General features: G+C 47.3%; 2 protein-coding genes across 2 annotated transcripts; both read left to right on the top strand.

Annotated features, from left to right (window-relative positions):
- Nucleotides 1-1447: 1447 nt before the first annotated feature.
- Nucleotides 1448-3969, top strand: LOC149346730 (uncharacterized). Its single transcript, XM_089585434.1, has 4 exons — nt 1448-1459; nt 2589-2673; nt 2779-2932; nt 3852-3969. The coding sequence occupies exons 1-4, from the start codon at nt 1448-1450 to the stop codon at nt 3967-3969; spliced, it is 369 nt and encodes a 122-aa protein (XP_089441560.1).
- Nucleotides 3970-11484: 7515 nt separating this feature from the next.
- LOC149346729 (uncharacterized) lies at nt 11485-13666 on the top strand. The gene is made up of 3 exons (XM_089585433.1): nt 11485-11496; nt 12440-12678; nt 13549-13666. The coding sequence occupies exons 1-3, from the start codon at nt 11485-11487 to the stop codon at nt 13664-13666; spliced, it is 369 nt and encodes a 122-aa protein (XP_089441559.1).
- Nucleotides 13667-19103: the final 5437 nt, after the last annotated feature.

The raw sequence follows: 19103 nt of genomic DNA, 5'->3' as shown, positions 1-19103 counted from the left end.
GCACACACACCAGTCGGGTCAACTGGTACAAGCAAGAGAAGACTGCGCATCCAAGGCGTAGGTGAATCCCAGTCCGTGTTGGAAACAGCGTAAAGAACAATGCCACAAAGCCCGGATACCACGGGCGACCTTACCCCTTGCGACGTCTGAAGTTGCGACTCCATCTTTCGCACTCCGTTATCGTTATTCCGTTGAGTGCAATCTCACCTCAACCTGCCAATCTGTGGCGTCCCGAACCCTGAAGATGTGCAGACAGGGCTTAAATGTTGCTCCATCGGAGTGGGGTCTGTAGTGATTGGAGCACAGGTGTAGAGGGTAATAGAGGGAGAGAGAGAAAGGGCTGACAGCCTGTTTTGCGCATAGTTTTATACGAAGGCGAGAAATAAAGTTAAGGGTGTTTTTTTTTTTTGCACGGCTTATAACATAGTTTTATACTAAGTGCACGGATAAATCATCAGTTTATGACACAGACCTTAAACTAGTGATCCCCACGATCTGCTAGTGTGCCCGATGGTATCTGAAGCAAAACATCTTGCAAAAAATATATATATATATCGCTGTGTGCAAATTCTAATTCGCCAATGCCCAAAAATAATGAAGGCGTGGAGGGTCTCCGACCCCTCGTCATTATTAGAAGGTTGTCGAGGCCCCCCAAGACCCCCCTGGCTTTAAGCCCTGCGTGCATATACTCTTGGTGCATTCAAGTTGCGCCCAGAAGAAATCTTCACGTGGCGCCAAAAGATTCGTGGTATAGTCGACGAACTGCAACAGCTGCTAATTAGGCACTGACGTCCCGTCCAGCCGTCAAAATAAGCTTCATCCGCGTCGCCGAACGTCGCCTGCGGAGCGCCCCTCAAGCGGAAAGATGACACGTGCTAAGATGGCGCGTGTGTGCGCTCTGCGCCTCTGAACCGGACTGGCCAACGACCCGAGACGACCACGCCTCACCGTGTGTTACCACCACGCCGGTCGTTCTTTGCCAATTTTTTCTTGTTCTTAGCATGAGCTTTACGCACTTTCACTGTAAATAGGAGCCCCCCGTTATCGGTATGCGCCGGAGAAAACAAGGAAAAATTGAGAAGAGGCAATGGAACACCGCAAAAGCAGTTAAAGAAAAAGGAATCAGCCCGAAGGGTCGCGTCGAGACCTGCAGTGTCTACGTGGAAAGGGCACGCGTGTGACATTCTGTCACGTTCTCGGAACGCCTGAACTGCACCACGGAGGAAACGAAATACAAGGTTGTTTACGAAGCAGGTGTGAGGTCTACTGAAGCTTGTTTGTCTGCTAACCGCCAATGGGGTGGCTAGCGCAAGAAGAGGGGCGGGTACCATCTAGAGGTATAAAAGCGGCAAGCTTTGCTAGAACAAGACACACTCTCGGCTCTTCAGTGACCAGCAAAACCACTAGCGGCCAGCTCCCGTCGGGCTAACTCCATCTTCCAAGAACCATGAAGACCCTCGTAAGTCATAATGGCCGTGCTCTCGTTAGTCTACGAACACCTGTTGGAATAGAGATCGCACAGCAACTTTACCTTAACAAATAAATTGTGTCGTCTGTAGCCCGGTAACAACAACAGCATTTTCTTTTATATATATATGCATAGTGACTTTGAGTCAAATTGCTTAACCGGCTCTACAGATTACAAAGGTTTGAATATGGCTTGTTTTGGTTTATGGGGTTTAACATCCCAAAGCGACTCAGGCTATGAGGGACGCCGTAGTGGAGGGCTGCGGATAATTTCGACCACCTGGGGTTCTTTAACGTGCGCTAACATCGCACAGTACACAGGCTTATAGCATTTCGTCTTCGTAGAAATGCGATCGCCGCGACCGGTATCGAACACGCGTCCTACGAGTTAGCAGCCGAGCACCATTACAACTGAGCCACAGCGGCGACTCCATATTGCAAAGTATCCTTAAACTGCATAACGCCGATGTTCCTAAAGGACCATAAGTGACCAACCTAAGCGTCAGCACTTAAAGGACAAATCAGTCTCTAGTTAACATGCCTGAAACTTGTTGTATAGGTCCGCAGAAATGAGCGCCACTTTAATCAATATTAAAGAAATGCAGCCATAATATTCAGTGCTTTGTGCCGTAGTGCTGCGCAATTTTTGAGGTCCCTTTAAAATGTGACACTTGCAGTGAGATTCAGATATAGTGTAATTAAGAAACGGAGCCACAAATTAACACTTAACGACTGAAGCCAGTTCTAGTGCAATTATAACCTGATTAAAGGCGTCTGCATTCAAAACGGGGGCAGCTTCTGAGCTTTCTAGCGCATTCCGTTGTGGGCATGAGTAAGAAATAATCGCTAAAGCACCACAGATAGGACAAGCCACACGACGCAGCATACACTGCATAACGATGGACATACGAGTAAAGGAGGTGTGTGTGGTTTTTCCTGTATGCTGATGCGATTCGTACCGATTCGTCCGAGGCAGTTCGTTCTGGCTCAAACATAGTCAGATCTAGATCTCGCAGCTCAGATACACGGCTCTTAATCTTGGTCGATCGCAGTTCTCAGTAAACTCTCTTCGAATAACTCCGAGCAAGCTCAATACTCATTCTCCGCTCCCTCCCTTACAGACCATCGCCGTCGCCTGTTTGTTGGTGGCCGGTGCCCACTGCGGCGCCGTCTTCACCTACGGCGTCCCCACCGCCGTGGTCCATGAACCAGTGGTTCATGCACCAGTGGTGCACCAGACCGTGGTAAGGACACCCGTGGTGCACCAGACCGTAGTCAGGACACCCGTGGTGCACCAGACCGTGGTCAGGACACCCGTGGTGCACCAGACTGTGGTCAGGGCACCAGTGGTGGCCGAACACAAAGAGCTGGTGCACGTACCACACCATGAGTATGGCTACACCATTGAGAACAGCAAGGTCGTCCACCCAAAGTCCACCGTCGTTCACCACGACGCGCTCACCGGGTAAGCAGAATACGGAGCTTGCATACAAAGCGCTCACATCTGCAGAGATGAAGGTTGAAGTCTCAAACGCGTGCTGAACCACCTGCAGCAAGTTTGAAATAAGCTTTCGTTGAGTATACGCCGACTGTCAAGAAGAATGCACCGAAGGCCCAGTTGACTGTCAACAAAGGCTGCGGAGACTGACAGGTCATTGGCCTTCGAAAAGTTTGTTAGAGAGCTAATATTTTGTTAAAGAACCAGCCTAAGGGCCCCTTACTTGGCCCATTTTAATGTAATGGTCCAATGTAAGTAATTTTCTGCTGTTAATATCGATGATACGGGTTTTGCTGGTTTAAAACATAGGTGTACACTGGAAGCCACTCTGGCCTTGGTTCGTCCATCATGTTGCTTTTATGACACGCTGGTGATTATTGGGCGCAATGAGGCGGATATGTGCATTTTTCCAGAATTGCAATTTGAGTAGTAATTTTAGCCAGTGGTCGCCATCTAATCTTTACTTTTTATATAGAAACCACAACACGCTGTCTTAAAATGCTTCCATGCAGAAGGAGTACCATGCGGTCAGGTGAAGTGCAGGAGCTTTAGAAAGCGATGACACAGGCAGTCGAACTAGTGCACGGTGTCACATCTTTACAGTACATACATCAACCACACTGCTGCTGTTTTTGATGCCAGTCGCATTAACGCAGTTGCACGCAGCGGTAACAAAAGAAGGTATTTCTTTCTTAGTGCACTGATGATACTAGCGTAATATTGCCCAAACCGTACCACAGTGCATGGTCATGGCATGGTCGAGATATGTGTGCTCAGCGCACTGTAACCACCTAATAATGAATGTCTGAAAGCTATCATCGGTAATATCGCCCCTTATGCCACTTTATGAAGCTTCTCAATCATCTTACTCTTGTTCCCCGTGCAGCCTTCCATACCAGCAGACCGACTACCACCACGCACCAGTTGTGACCGGATCCCGAAGCTCCGTGTACCACAGCCGACCAGGATACATCCAGGAGCGCACCAAGGCCTACATCTACTGAACACTGGCCTCGTTCGATCACACAACTGATTACTCGATGACGTTCCTATGGTCTTCTCAAAATGGCTGGATGAATAAACGCTAATGTTTGTCCTCAACAAAGCTGTGCTTTTAAAGCTCGCGTGAAAGATCGAACGACTGCTGCACTTGACGCGTGAAGTGTGAGGAAGGAACGAGCACTTCTATGGGTATTTGGTCAGTAATTAATATGTAAACTAAACCAATACCACAGCCACACCAAGAACAAAATAAGAGTACCGCCTACAAAATAATTACTGTGAGCTGCTTTTGAAGAAGCACGCGGTGCAAAAAATATCCCTTTGATATAATTTATCGATATTGGTTACACGACGTTCACAAACTACTAAAGCACTTTTCTTTCAAGTTTGGTCATGATCTGTGCTGTAGGAACGATAAAAACGAAGTGCTTTCCCGTGAAGGTGGCGCTAAAGGTGTCGGTGGCAGTGCACAAAAATGTCGCTTCCAATTCAAGGCCTAGTGGCTGGCAGGCATACAGCCGATTGTTTTTGCGCTTTCTAACCTGTTCAGATGTTTTGCATCGACTGCAGCACAAACGCATTAAACACGCAATCAAAAACAATATAACCCTGTTCTGGAGGGCCGCAGTTGGTAAGCAGACCTAAACTAAGTGACTGATTAGCGGAAACGCATCCGGTGACCTTCGAAGACAAATTTCTGGCCTTTATTCTTTCTGGCCTTTATCGAGTGAGTTTTTGAATTCCTCGTTGATGCCTTTAATGTGGCATCTTTAAATTAGTGTGTGCGTCTAGTAGAATGGACTACGAAGTAGCCACCAACTCACACACAACTTCAGGCTGTCTGTCGCGGTAATCCGTCAAGCTACATTGTTCTGCTCCCCTTCTTCAATGACACGGTTAAAAGCTGCTTATAGCAGTTTCTTTATGAACAAAATACAGAGCATTTGTTACGACCGCTCCCGTTCAGTGCAACTCACTGTAGCGCTCTTGTTAACGCCAGCGCTCTTCCAACGCAACGTTGCCGCTGGCGTTCTTAACCATTTTTCTTCTATTTGTTTTGTACGCATCATCTACTGGTGAAACCTGTTGTATTAAACATTTCTCTGTGAGATTTGCCATGAAGATTCCTGCAATAAACTTTCGTAATTTGGTGTCAATGGTTGAAATTCAGATTCAAATTATTCATTTATTCTTAAATCCCCATAAAGACGCCTTCAACACTGCCGGAGCTGTGGGCTAGTCTTGAGTCCAGAAAAACGAATACAATCATGCAACACATCAGCACATATACATTCCAACTTTGAACACTGGGGAGGGGTATATATCCATGATTACAAATGTAAAAAAAAAGTGGCGCATTAATCATCATCAGCAGCAGCAGCCTGACTACGCCCACTGCACGGCAAAGGCCTCTCCCACGTCTCTCCAATTAGCCCTAATATAGATAATATACATTTTAATATATAATATAACAATATAGATTTTTAATATAGATGTAATAGTAGAATATAATATAGCTTTTTATTCTTTTTTTGTATGTTATTCTTAAGGCCTAAAGATACTCCTGCTGTCCCATACAGGCCTGACCATGTATGCTTTTTTGACTCCTCCAGGCCACGGAGGCGCGCCGTCGCTCTTATCGGTAATGTGCCTCCCAGAATGCCTGCACCTTATCAGTATGCAGTCTACATCGCACCAGCGAATAAAGACCCAAAAAGAAACCCAGAGCAGGCGTTAACCAACACTGTCCAAAAAGCCCTCGCAGTATATATGGATATCTATACCCACTTCTGTTTGCAAGCATGAAAGAAGTCTGCGCACAATCATTTCATGAAGTTCAAATGTTGTCAGCTTTGGAAAAGCATTCGCCTCCTTCGTATCATGCTGTAGTCTAAACTTATTGATGAAGCCATTTGTGTTTTTGCCGTGCTAAGAAACGCTAAAATATTTTAGTTGGAAAGAAAAATGATAGGTGTATCCATGATGGCCAGATCGTTGAACGCTTCTATGAAGATATGGAATCGCAATGACCAAAGTAAAATCACTTCAAGGTAGGCAAGAAGCAAGCTGGAGACTAGGCAAAAGATGAATATGGCATAGGTTCTAGGAATAGCAGGGGAGAGTTATTAGTAGAGTTCGCAGATAGAAATAATTTACGGATTATGAATACCTTCTTCCGCAAACGAGCAAACAGGAAGTGGACGTGGAAGAGCCCCAATGGTGAGACTAAAAATGAGATAGACTTCATACTGTGCGCTCACTCTGGCATCGTAGAGGATGTGGAGGTTGTTGCGGCGCACAGGAAAGCTTGAACCCGGGCTCCATTTGGTAGCGTGTTGAGTCATCGGGCTGAGGAAAGTCTTAAGCTTCGAAGGTTGGGGATAGGAAAACAAGCAGGTTTAATGGAAAGAAACTAAGACACTTATTTACATAATAAAGAAAAAGAGCAAAGAAACAAAAATTAAGAGTTCATGACGTCGAGCGACTGGATGAGCCTTTTACCCAGGGCCCAGAGCGTTCGTTCTCACTTAGGGCGCAGGTTAAATAGCCTAAGGCTCCACCCCTTCAACAGGTGGCAATTCAACGCGACGCATAGGTCGGCACAACACAACACATCAAACGGAGGCACCTGTTGCAGAGTCCACACGTGGGAATTTGGCGAGAAGGAAACGTAAGTCTGCAGCTCTTTCGCACTGCGGTGCAACACTACTGCTAGCAGCACGTGTTTACCGAACCCAGGTGTGGCATCATGGCGCCGCGGCCGCAGCTGCGCTGGCTTCCTCTGATTCGTTCCGGGTCCTCTCAGACGAGGTGCATCCTTTCTTCCCTTGTCGTCGGTCCATCGACGGTCGTTTCTAGAAGGGAAGGGGTTTCACGCCGAGCCGAATGTGGGAAAGCTTCATCGACCACTTCCCAGCTAGTCATTCTTTTTGGTGGGGTCATCATGGGGTCAAACGCCCTTTCGAAATTTCCGCTATTGAATCCGCCACCGTTATTATCGCGGGTCTCAAGTTGGGTCGTAACAAGGTCCTCGGAAAGTTCCGTTGTAGCGACCACAGAACGGTAAGGTCTTGTATAAGCTTAGATTTGAAGAGGTAACGCAGGAAATTAGTTAAGCAGAAGCCTATTAACGAGTTAGCATTAAGAGGGAAAGTGGAGGAATTCAGGATTTTGCTGCAGAGAGATATACCGCTTTAACTGAAGATGACCACAATAAACAATGAACGATCGTCTCACAGATATCATTACGGAGTGCGCCGTAGGAGCAGGCGGTAGGATGGTTCGACAGGATACCGGGAAGCTGTCTCAAGAGACTAAATATCTTATTAAGAAACGCCAAAGCATAAGGGCGTCTAACTCCATAGAAAGAATGGAACTAGTAGAGCTATCAAGGTTAATAAATAAGAGCGTGGTTGCCGACATCAGGGAGTTTAACATGGAGAAAATCGAGCATGCTCTAAAGAGCGAAGGTAGCCTAAAAGCAGGGAAGCGAAAACTGGGCATAGGTAAAAACCAGATGTATGCGATAATAGACATAGAGAGCAATGTCATTTGCAATATGGATAAGATAGTTAATGTAGCCGAAGAGTTTTACACAAATCTATACAGTAGCGATTGTAATAAGAATGTTACTGAGAGAGGCAGTAGAGCACAGCAACGGGACATCCCGCCAGTAACGAAGGAGGAAGTAAAGAAAGCCTTAGGAGCAATGCAAAGGGGGAAATCAGCTGGGGAGGATCCGATAACAGCAGATTTGTTGAAGGATGGAGGAGAGATTATTTTCGAAAAACTAGCCACCCTGTATACGCAATGCCTTGTGACCTCGAGCGTACCTAGAGCTTCAAAAAACGCTAACATTATCTTAATTCATAAGAAAGAAGATGTCAAGGACTTCAGAAATCACAGACTGATCAGCTTATTGTCTGTTGCCTACAAGATAATTTCTAAGGTAATCGCTAATAGGGTCAGGTCAACCTTATACCTCAATCAACCAAATGATCAGGCAGGCTTTTGTAAGCGATACTCGACAATAGACCATATTCACGCTATCAATCAGGTGATAGAGAAATGCGCAGAATATAAATAGTCCTTATATATAGCGTTCATTGATTACGAGAAAGCATTCGACTCAGTAGAAACCTCAGCACTCATGCAGGCATTGCAGAATCAGGGTGTAGAAGAGTATTATGTGGAATTGTTGGACGATATTTATAACGATTGCACAGTTACAATAGTTCTCCATAAAGTCAGCAATAAAATTCCAATAAGAAAAGGTGTCAGGCAGGGAGACACGATCTCGCCTATGCTATTCATTGCCTGTTTACAGGAGGTATTCCGGGGCCTGAAATGGGAACAGTTGGGGATAAGAGCTAATGGAGAATACCTAAGTAATTTGCGATTCGCTGATGACATCGCTTTGCTGAGTCACTCAGGACATGAACAGCAAAGCATGATCAATGAGTTAGACAAGCAGAGCAGAACGGTGGGGCTAAAAATTAACATGCAGAAAACCAAAGTAATATTCAACAGTCCAGCAAGAGAACAGCAGTTCGCCATTGGTGGCGGGGTGCTGGAAGTAGTAAGAGAATATGTATCTTTAGGGCAGGTAGTGACAGCTGATCCGGATCATGAGAGGGAAATAAATAGAAGAATAAGAATGGGGTGGAGCGCATATCGCAGGGTCTCTCAGATCATGAATGGCATTTTACCAATATCCCTCGAGAAAAGTATCCAACAGCTGTATCTTACCGGTACTCACCTAAGGGGCTGAAACGTGGAGGCTAACAAAGAGGGTTCAGCTTAATTCAAAGACAACGCAGCGGGCTATGGAAAGAAAATTGATAGGTGTAACGTTAATAAATCGGAAGCGGGCGGAGTGGGTGAGAGAACAAACGCGGATTAACGACATCCTAGTCGAAATCAAGAGGAAGAAGTGGGCTTGGGCAGGGCATGTAATCACTTGTCCTTAAGGGTAATGGAGTGGATTTCAAGATAAGGCAGGCGTAGCAAGGGCGGCATAAAGTTAGGTGGGCGGATGAGATTAAGGAGTTCGCGGGGATACGGGGGCCGCAACGGGCAAAGGACAGGGTTAATAGGAGAGACATGGGAGAGGCCTTTTCCCTGCACTGGGGATGGTCGGGCTGATGATGATGACGGTGGTGGTGGTGGTGGCAGGCATTTCTGTGCATCTGCCGCGCACTGCCTCTGTAACACAACGCGCGTGCGTTTTTAACTCATTTTCGTTCCTATATATCAGAAAGGTTGGACTTTGTGGTATCAGCATTTTTAACGTGCTGTTCGGCTTGTTCGGCAACTTTGTTCCTTACATGCGCACCCATTGCAATATTCACGTTTTTCTCAGTGTGGAGTCCATATTCCAAGGTATCTGCGGAAGTCTACACTCTCAGCTGCCCACAACCCTGACGCCAGGATTACAACTCTAGAGGAGAATGCGCCGCATACTGCAAGTTCTGCGGACGGAATCTCAAAGACATTTACCGGTACAGCCGCATTCTTCCGCCTTCCACCACTCACCTAACACTACGAGAAGTAAGATACATTCGCCGAGCACAAACGCTCTCACGGCCATACGACCTTTTAACTCACGACTTTATTAACCGACCTGGAATTTCCCCTGGCTGGTCAGCGGTGGTTATCGGGACACAAAACACACGAAGGGAAATTGTCATGGCGCCCGTGTCCAACATTCTTGAACAAAAATTTTGAATATTGAAATATTGTGAAGTATTTTTAATGGAAATATTGAAGGTAATGGTCCATTCTACCAGTGTGTAGCAATTTTTTTTTCTTTTAGTGTGTTTCCATACAGAAGTTAACAAGTTAAGGCTGCCATGGAAAACTAACGGGGACCGCTTTTGACGACAGCAAAAAAAAAACGGTAACAGCAAAAAAAAATACAAGTCTGCCGACCGGAGATCAGCGGTTATATTGACTGTTCTGGTTAAATCTTACCATATACGAGAAAAAAATGAGTTCATAAACTGGTTCTCGTTCAAAAATGCATCTGTGCAGAATTTCTGGGTGCGAGTCGATTACCGGACTTCCTTCTTTCAGACGTTAATTTCCCGTGGGAGGAATGGGCAGCTCCACTACTAGATCTTCGCTTCGCTTTCTGTCCTCGCCCAGTCCGAACGGAGCCCACGTAGTAGACCCTCCAGCTGCCACTGCGAAATCCCGGGTCAGCCTTCCTTGACGACCTGGAGGTTGGTCGTCATGAATGAAATGTTCACTCAGTCGCTTAGCTTAAGATTTAAGGTGGTTATGCAACTAACAGACCTCATTCATGCGACATCAGCTGCGTGGCACGCCTACGCAGGCAACCATGATCCGCAACAACATGGCGGTCGAGCACACAAGAGATAACATCGCGTCACTACCACATCGGTCCAGAAAACCCTCCAACCTAGGCCTGGCGAGTGAATCAATATTTGTCAGCTCCTCCAGTTGATATCTCCTTGGAACCAGGGTAGCGTACAGGACAAAACTTCAGCCCTCTAAGTCCACCAACTAGCATTTACTAAACAAGCCAACAGACATGGACTGTTCGCTTCTTTCGTGAAAAATTAGTTGCGTAATCATTACTATTGACAGAAGACGACAGACACAGCATATTTTATGCTCAGTAGCAAAGCTAATCTCGGCCAGGAACCACTCTTGCGTTTCAGAAGATTTGCGCACTCTGTCCCGCTCCCTGCACGGTCCATATGCAGTCTACAGTGGGTCCACCACGCGGCAGAAAAAAGATGCGACCAGGCATAGTAAGGCGGGTCTTTGCGTACGCACGTACGGTCGATTAACCGCGACAGCTGCTTACACGTCCAGTCCATAAGTACAAGCTGCAGAACTCCTTGAGAGTCACAGAGCGGCGTATATGATGTACGCGCACTCAATGTACGCGGAAAGATTGATTCCCTGCCTAGAGGCAACACGCGCCTGCTCTCGGCGCCTCTGGACCGGAATGGCCAATGACCAGAGGCGACCACGCCTCGCCGGGTACTGCCGCACAGGCCGTCGTGCGTTAGAGGTATTTCTTCGACTTTTAGCCCCACTGTAGCTTTCCCGGGAAAGGTAACACCGTCGTTATCTATCGGCGCTGACGAAAACGAAGAAAAAGAAGTAAAGATTGAAAAGAGGCAATGAAACATTGGAAAGCAGAAAAAAGCGAAAAGGATTTGTCGAAAGCGGAGGCGCTGATGTCTGTAGTGTCGGTATGGAAAGGGCGCGCGGGTAGAATCCTGACACGTTCTCGAATCGCGTTAACTGCAAATCAAAGTACGGGTGAAATACTCGGTTGTTTTCGAAAGCAGGCCTATATCACAGCTTATCTGCGTGTTCGCCACCAATGGGGGGCCTCTTGTAACGGTGGGGCGGGCATCGTCTGCGGGTATATAAGTGGCCGCTGCTGCATGCAGAAGACACACTCGACTCTTAAGCCATCAGCACAAGCACAAGCGGTCAGCTCTCTTCTGGCTACCTACCTCCACCTTCCGAGCACCATGAAGACCTTCGTAAGTCCTAGTTTTGTTCTCGTTAGTGTTCGGTGAATTTCTGCATCGTTGAGGCAGATGTTTTGCAATATCCGAAAGTGATGAGCGATCATTACTGTTGCCCCACGTCAAACTTTGGCACCCTTTAAGCGATATTTTCAATAGCAGTCGCTTTTCTTAAGCCCCACTATGGTGATATTTGGTCGCAGCCCTTCTGACTGTTCGATATCTTTAAATGGCAGAGCGCCGATGAGACGGAAACTGGGTTGGTGATCAACCAGAGGAATTGGCATTTTCAGGAAAAATCCAGGAGATTGTGGGAGTGTACTGAATCATGGTACGTGTGGTATTATAAAATGGGTCAATAGCTCGAGCTGTAAGGACTGAAGTTAAGTCTATAACTGAGCAGCGTGATCAACGGCGTCCCTTCAAATCAAATTAGTGCATAGTATACCTCGAGCATGGTGGCAGCAGAGCATAATTCCAAACATTACACAGAAAGGAACAGCGAAGTGACAAATAAGTGTGCTTTTCTTTCTACTGTTTTGTGCTGTTTCATCAAATATCATTTCCCTGTCGTTGGTAAACATCATTCTGCGAACTAGAGCTCGCATTCCGACGACACCTCTCTATTATATAAAGTTAAAGGTAACCTCTGATCGATTAACTCTAAGGAAACTCTCCCGCTGCGATGGCCCAGTGGCCTGAGCACCCGCCTAGCATGCGGGAGGTCCGGGGTTCGATCCCCAGTGCCGCCGGGTACCCACCGGGGATACAATGGGTACAAGCTTTCCCCTGGTCTGTTTCTCGGTTTATTTAGGGCTAAGTGCTTGTGAAACGGGTCTTATACCCCACCATGAGTAGACGACAAATACCTTGTGCCATGGCGCTCTTTGGCAACAGGTGCCCTTGCGCCATAAAAATCCATCGTCATCAAAACTCTCCCGTTCTCTTTCCCCACCAGACCCTCGTCGTCGCCTGCCTTCTGGTGGCCGGTGCCCACTGTGGTGCCGTCTTCACCTACGGCGTCCCCGCCGCCGTGGTGCACGCACCAGTGTTGCACCAGACCGTGGTCAGGGCACCAGTGGTGGCGGCTCACAAGGAGCTGGTGCACGTGCCACACCACGAGTACGGCTACACCGTCGAGAACAGCAAGGTCGTCCACCCAAAGTCCACCGTCGTCCACCACGACCCACTCACCGGGTGAGCAGACACCGCAGCTCTAATCGAAGGTGGTCGCTTCTTCGAGCAAGAATGCGCAGTCTCTATAAGTTTCTAATGAGTTTATACTGCGATTGTCAACAAGATGTATACTGTCTCCATTGACTAAGAAGAAGATTTATAGAGTCAAGTGGTTGACGTGGGAAACGCCTGTTAAATAGTTTTCTTTTTTCTTCAAGGCCTAAGCTTCGGAGTCTGCGTACATGGTAGGGTAGGCGGGAAAAAGGACTACATCACAATAACTGATCTCCCACTGACCAGATACGAAGATGCAGTTGTTGTGGCCGGGGGGTGAAGGGTATTACCATATGCAACGCTGGGCTTCCTCTCCGCGTGCGCAATAACTTTCATCACAAGCTGCCAATCATCTGAAGTAGCGACACATGAGACGATGCGTAGAAAGGCATGCGTATTTGTTTTTGTTTGTAACTTGTACCTTACTGCTGCTTCTTAAGACGAGCCGACATGTGCTTCTGTAAGAGAGTTTATTGCAGAAATCAAAATATTGTTAAATTCGCCGTGCAAGGAGCTTTGAGATCGACGGGAGGCGTAACTGCAGTATTTTACTGTCCTCCAATGAGAGTTAAACATTAAATCAAAATGCGTCTATTCTTGACTGCAATCAAGACTATCGAGTACAATGCAGTAACAGGGCAAGGCGTTCGTAACTCAGTTGCGGCTGCAGCTCAATAATACCTTCAATAGCGATTATGACAGTGGCGACGACAACGTTGTTCCGCCGTACGCACAGTAACTCGTGAATGACCAATATCTAAAAAAGCTGCCGGTAACGTCGATTGTGATTTTCATCGTGGCCCATGCCTGACTCTCTAGTCCATGTTTCCTCTGCAGTCTTCCATACCAGCAGACCGACTTCCACCACGCACCAGTTGTGACCGGATCCCGGAGCTCCGTGTACCACAGCCGACCGGGATACGTCCAGGAGCGGACCAGGGCCTACATCTACTGAACACCGGCCTCGCTCGATCACTGCCCCTGACTGATGATTCGATGACGTTCCAATGCTCTTCTCAAAGCCACTTTCTGGGGATGAATAAACACTGAAGTTTGTCCTCAACATAGCTGTCCTTTTAATGCTCGCGTGAAAGATCGGACGATTCCTGCACGAGACGCGTGAAGTGTGAGGAAGCAACGAGCACTTCTATGGATGTTTGGTCAGTAATTATTACGTCATCATCATCATCGTCGTCATCATCATCATCAGACTGACTACACCCACTGCAGGACAAAGGCCTCTCCCGTGTCTCTCCAATTAACCCTATCCTTTGCCAGTATAGAACAGGGTTAATTAATATGTAAACTAAAGCAATACCGCAGCCACATCCAAAGCAAAGAAGCAAAAATTCAGGGGGGCACTTTGTTGACCTAAACTGCGGTGAGGCGAAAGCCTTAAGCGCGGTGTTGCTGCTTGTGTCACTGATCTGTGGTTAAGATGTTAAGCCAGGTTAAGCTTCGCCTCTGAGAGTGGAACGCGACAGCGTCTTTCAACTCTGCCAGGGAGTCCACAGAACGCTATCGGCCGTTCGGCTCTATGCCTTGCTCGTCGGTAAATTGGTTTTTCAGGAAAGGAAATACATCTGTCTTGCATATCTCGGTGGACACCTGAACCTCGCCGTAAGGGAAGGGAGGAAGATGGGCGTGAACGAAGACACGGTATTCACTAGACGCGCCTTTGTTCAGTTCAAACCATCGAGTCCGTGTTTGTGGGGCATAATGCAAGAGGTGTATTTGGCTGTCCGTTTCCTACTTGTTCGTTTTTCTCCTGAGTTCCTTTTTTTAGTGTCAAGGAAAAAGTTGTATAAGGATTTTATTAGTATGCTCTTCCCTCCGCCAATGTACTGCTCTCTGTATTTTGGTTTACCGGGGCATGAGGTACTCAAAAGAGTACGTAAGACGCCAGTCTCGCCGTGTACAAAGACCTTTTTCTTTAAGTTACACACCGGTACGTTGCCCGTTAGCACATGGTTAGAGAAAAAGGGCATTTTTGTGTCTACCGTTAATTGCCGCCTTTGTGATGAACCAGAAACAATTGAGCATTGTTTCATCAGTTGCAAAGATGCAGTACTCTTCTGGGATAACTTGCAACGCACATTTAAAAAAAGAATTCATCTGACTCCACATTCTGTTCGCTATCTCACTGCGCTGCCATTTGTTGATGAACCCCTGGACATGTTCTTTCTGATTGGACTGCACAACCTCTGGAAAACCCGCATGATGGACAGACACTGTGAACCTGTTGTGTCTACAAAGGATCACTTCAGTCGAATGGTTGTTCATCTAAGAGACGTGTATGCCCAGACTGAGTACCAACCGGAGTGGCACTCAATATTAGTGATGTGCTCTGCATTGCCCCTTTTCTAGTGCATGGGCTTTTCAATATGTATTGTTTAACACTGTTTTCATAATGGCTTGTATATAGTTCATGTACATAGAACATTACTTCACTGTAATAAATACCATGTTGAAGAAAAACAGAAGCTGGCATAGCGTAGTGGTTAGCATGCTCGACTCGCAATCCGGAGACCCTGGTTCGATTCCCCAACTCGACCAATTTCCTATTCGGTTTTATTTATCTCTCTGGTCTGACTATAAAGGTTAATTAGGCTAATTAAATGCTTAACTACACTCAGTTCCACTTACTTGGAGCATCACTATACCATCCCGTTAATTGGTTGCAGGTTTACTAGCCAAAGTACATTTGGCCCTGTTTGAAATTCGCGCACTGTGACGACGGGACCATTTCAACCAATTGAAAAGCGTGACATTTCTGTCGACAACTCCTGCTTACAACGATGAGGCATTAAAGGCTTCCACCTTATAACTTATAGGGTTTACGAGCAAAATAAAAGTACCACCTTCAAAATAATCATTGTAAGCTGCTTTTGCGCAAGGACGCGGTGCAAAAAAAGTATGACTTCGGTAAAAAATAATTTATGGATTTTAGTTACACGACGTTCACAAACTACTAAAGCACCTGCCTTTCATGTTTGGTCATGATCTGTGCAGTCGAAATGATAACCACGAAGTGCTTTGTTTCCCGTGAAGGTGTCAGGTGGCTGGAGGTGTCAGTGACAGTGCACAAAAATGTCGTTTCCAATCCAAGGCCGAGTTGCCGGCAGGCGCACAGCAGATTGTTTTTGAGCTTTCTAGCCTGTTCAGGGGTTCTGTCGCGACTGGCCCGCATAAACGTATTAAACACGCAATCAAAAACAATATAACCCTGTTCTGGAGGGCCGCAGTTGGTAAGCGGACCTAAACTAAGTGACTGTTTAGCGGAAACGCATCCGGTGAGCTTCGAAGACAAATTTCTGGCCTTTACTCTGCCTGGCCTTTATCGAGTGAGTCTTTGAATTCCTCATCGATGCCTTTAATGTGGCATCTTTAAATCAGTGCGTGAGTCTAGTAGAATGGATTACAAGACAGCCACCAACTCACGCACAACTTGAGGCTTGTTTGCAGCGGTAATCCGTCAAGCTACATTCTGTTTCCCTTCATCTATGGCGCGGTTAACATACATTGTAAGCCGCTTATAGCAGTATTTTTATGAATAAAATAAAGAGCGTTTATTAGGACCACTCCTGGAATTTCATTGGAGGAGAAATTCTAGAGGCCCGTGTACTGTGCGATGTCAGTGCACGTCGAAATTTCCGGAGCCCTCCACTACGGCGTCTCTCATAGCCTTAGTCGCTTTGGGACGTTAAACCCCATAAACCAACCAACCAACCAACTCCTGTTCAGTGCAGTTCACTGTAGCCCTCTTGTTAGCGCCAGCGATCTTGCACCGCAACGTTGTCGCTGGCGTTCTTAACTGTTATTCTTTTTTTTCTCGCATGCATGGTGGTGGTGAAAACTTTATTTGCGACAGAGGAGTTCGAGACACATAAGTCCGTGGGCTCCCGAACGGCCCCATTGCACTCAAACGTTCATGTCCCGGAGGCTCATGACGCTGGCAGCCCGGCCTACGGCGATGGCTTGCTTGGCCGGGTCCTCGGAGCGCAGTAGGGTCTCCCAAGCCTCCCAAGTGGTAAGGTGCTCCAGGCCCCGCGGGGGAGGATCCGCCGGGCAGAGGAAAAGGATATGGCCTAGAGTGGCTTTGGGGTGGTGGCAGAGGGTGCAGGAGGGATTTGAGTGGACTTGGTGATAGCGCGAGCGTATATAAGGGAGGGTAAAGTGCATTTGTAGCCGCCTCCAAAGTTTATGCATCAGCTACTGATGAAACGTGTTGTATTAAACATTGCTCTCTGTGAGAGGTGCCATGAATCGTCATCATCAGCTTGACTACATCCACTGCAGGGCAAAGGCCTCTCCCATGTCTCTCCAATTAACCCTGTCCTTTGTCAGTTGCCTCCACTGTATCCACGCAAACTTCTTAATCTCATCCGCCCACCTAACTTTCTGCCGTCCCCTGCTACGTTTGCTTTCTCTTGGAATCCACTCTGTTACCCTTAAGGACCAGCGGCTATCTTGCCTTTGCATTACATGCCCTCCCAAAGCCCATTTCTTCGTACTGATTTCGACTAGGATGTCATTAACCCGCGTTTGTTCTCTCACCCACTCCGCCTGCTTCCGATCTCTTAACGTTACACCTATCATTTTTCTTTCCATAGCTCGCTGTGCTGTCCTTAACTTAAGCTGAACCCTCTTATTTACCCTCCACGTTTCTGCCCCATAGGTGAGTACCGGTAGGATACAGCTGTTGTATACTTTTCTCTTCAGGGATATTGGTAAGCTACCATTCATGATCTGAGAGAACCTGCCTAATGCGCTCCTCCCCATTCTTATTCTTCTAGTTATTTCCCTCTCATGATCCGGATCTGCGGTCACTACCTGCCCTAAGTAGACATATTCTCTTACTACTTCCAGCACCTCGCTACCAATTGCGAACTTCTGTTCCCTTGCTAGGCTGTAGAACATTACTTTGGTTTTCTGCATGTTAATTCTTAGCCCCACCGTTCTGCTCTGCCTGTCTAACTGATTGATCATGCTTTGCAGTTCTTGTCCTGAGTGGCTTAGCAAGGCAATGTCATCAGCGAATCGCAAATTACTCAGGTATTCTCCATTAACTCTTATCCCCAACTGTTCCCATTCCAGCCCCCGGAATACCCCCTGTAAGCAGGCAGTGAAGAGCATTGGCGAGATCGTGTCGCCCTGCCTGACACCTTTCCGTATTGGAATTTTATTGCTGACTTTATCGAGAACTATAGTAGCTGTGCAATCGTTATAAATATCTTCCAATATGTTCACATAACGCTCTTCCACACCCTGATCCCGCAATGCCTCCATGACAGCTGAGGTTTCCACTGAGTCAAATGCTTTCTCGTAATCAATGAAGGCTTTATATAGGGGTTGGTTATATTCTGCGAATTTCTCTATCACCTGATTGATAGTGTGAATGTGTTCTATTGTCGAGTATCCTTTACGAAAGCCTGCCTGATCATTTGGTTGACTGAAGTCCAAGGTTGTCCTGACTCTATTAGCGATTACCTTAGTAAATACTATGGGGTTGAAATGGGGGAGATATATCCGTTCTCCCCGTTTAAGCGCGGCTGACATAGTTCAAAACCGCGCGGACCCCACCCCGTGGTCGCGTACGCTACTGAGCGCACGCCGACCACGGCGGGCCGTGCTCTGCGGGAACAAAGGAACGACACACTGGCTGACACAAACAAGGCATTTATTGCTATAGCAAAAATAACGCCAGCTAGCAACAAAATACACTGAGGAATCTAGGATGTCCGACTCACCAGCACGGCTACGAGCGAACGTCCGCCCACGGTAGGGCAAAGGGAACTCCGAGGTCGAGCGGGACGGGCTCGGCGGGAGTAAGTTCCGACCGAGAGGCGCCCGTCGACGAAGAGCGAAGCTGCGAGCGAAACGTCTGCTCGCTTCCCGATCCCAGAGAGAAGAGAGCTAGCCTTCCCCTGCGCGCGAGCGACCAAACACGCCATCCGTGGCGCTGCTGTCGCTGCGACGCGAGCGCCCTCCCCTGTTAGCTAGAGTAACCAAACTAAAGGGAGTGCTTTTCGGGGGCAGCTAACAACAGTGGGGTGCAGTGCGGGAAAGTGAACGCAGGGGACGAAGGCGTCCCCACAATACCTTGTAGGCAACGGACAATAAGCTGATCGGTCTGTAATTCCTCAAGTCCTTGACGTCTCCTTTCTTATGAATTAAGATAATGTTAGCGTTCTTCCAAGCTTCTGGTACTCTCGAGGTCACAAGGCATTGCGTATACAGGGGAGCTAGTTTTTGTCGCACAAACTCGCCTCCGTCCTTCAACAAATCTGCTGTTACCTGATCCTCACCAGCTGCCTTCCCTCTCTGCATTGCTCCTAAGGCTTTCTTTACTTCCTCCTTCGTTACTGGCGGGGTGTCCCATTGCTGTGCTC

Source organism: Amblyomma mixtum, chromosome 4 (assembly GCF_055824585.1).
Source record: "Amblyomma mixtum isolate Tamu chromosome 4, ASM5582458v1, whole genome shotgun sequence".
Classification (NCBI taxonomy): domain Eukaryota; kingdom Metazoa; phylum Arthropoda; class Arachnida; order Ixodida; family Ixodidae; genus Amblyomma; species Amblyomma mixtum.
The sequence above is the reverse complement of the archived record's forward strand: the minus strand, read 5'-3'. Positions and strand labels throughout refer to the sequence as shown.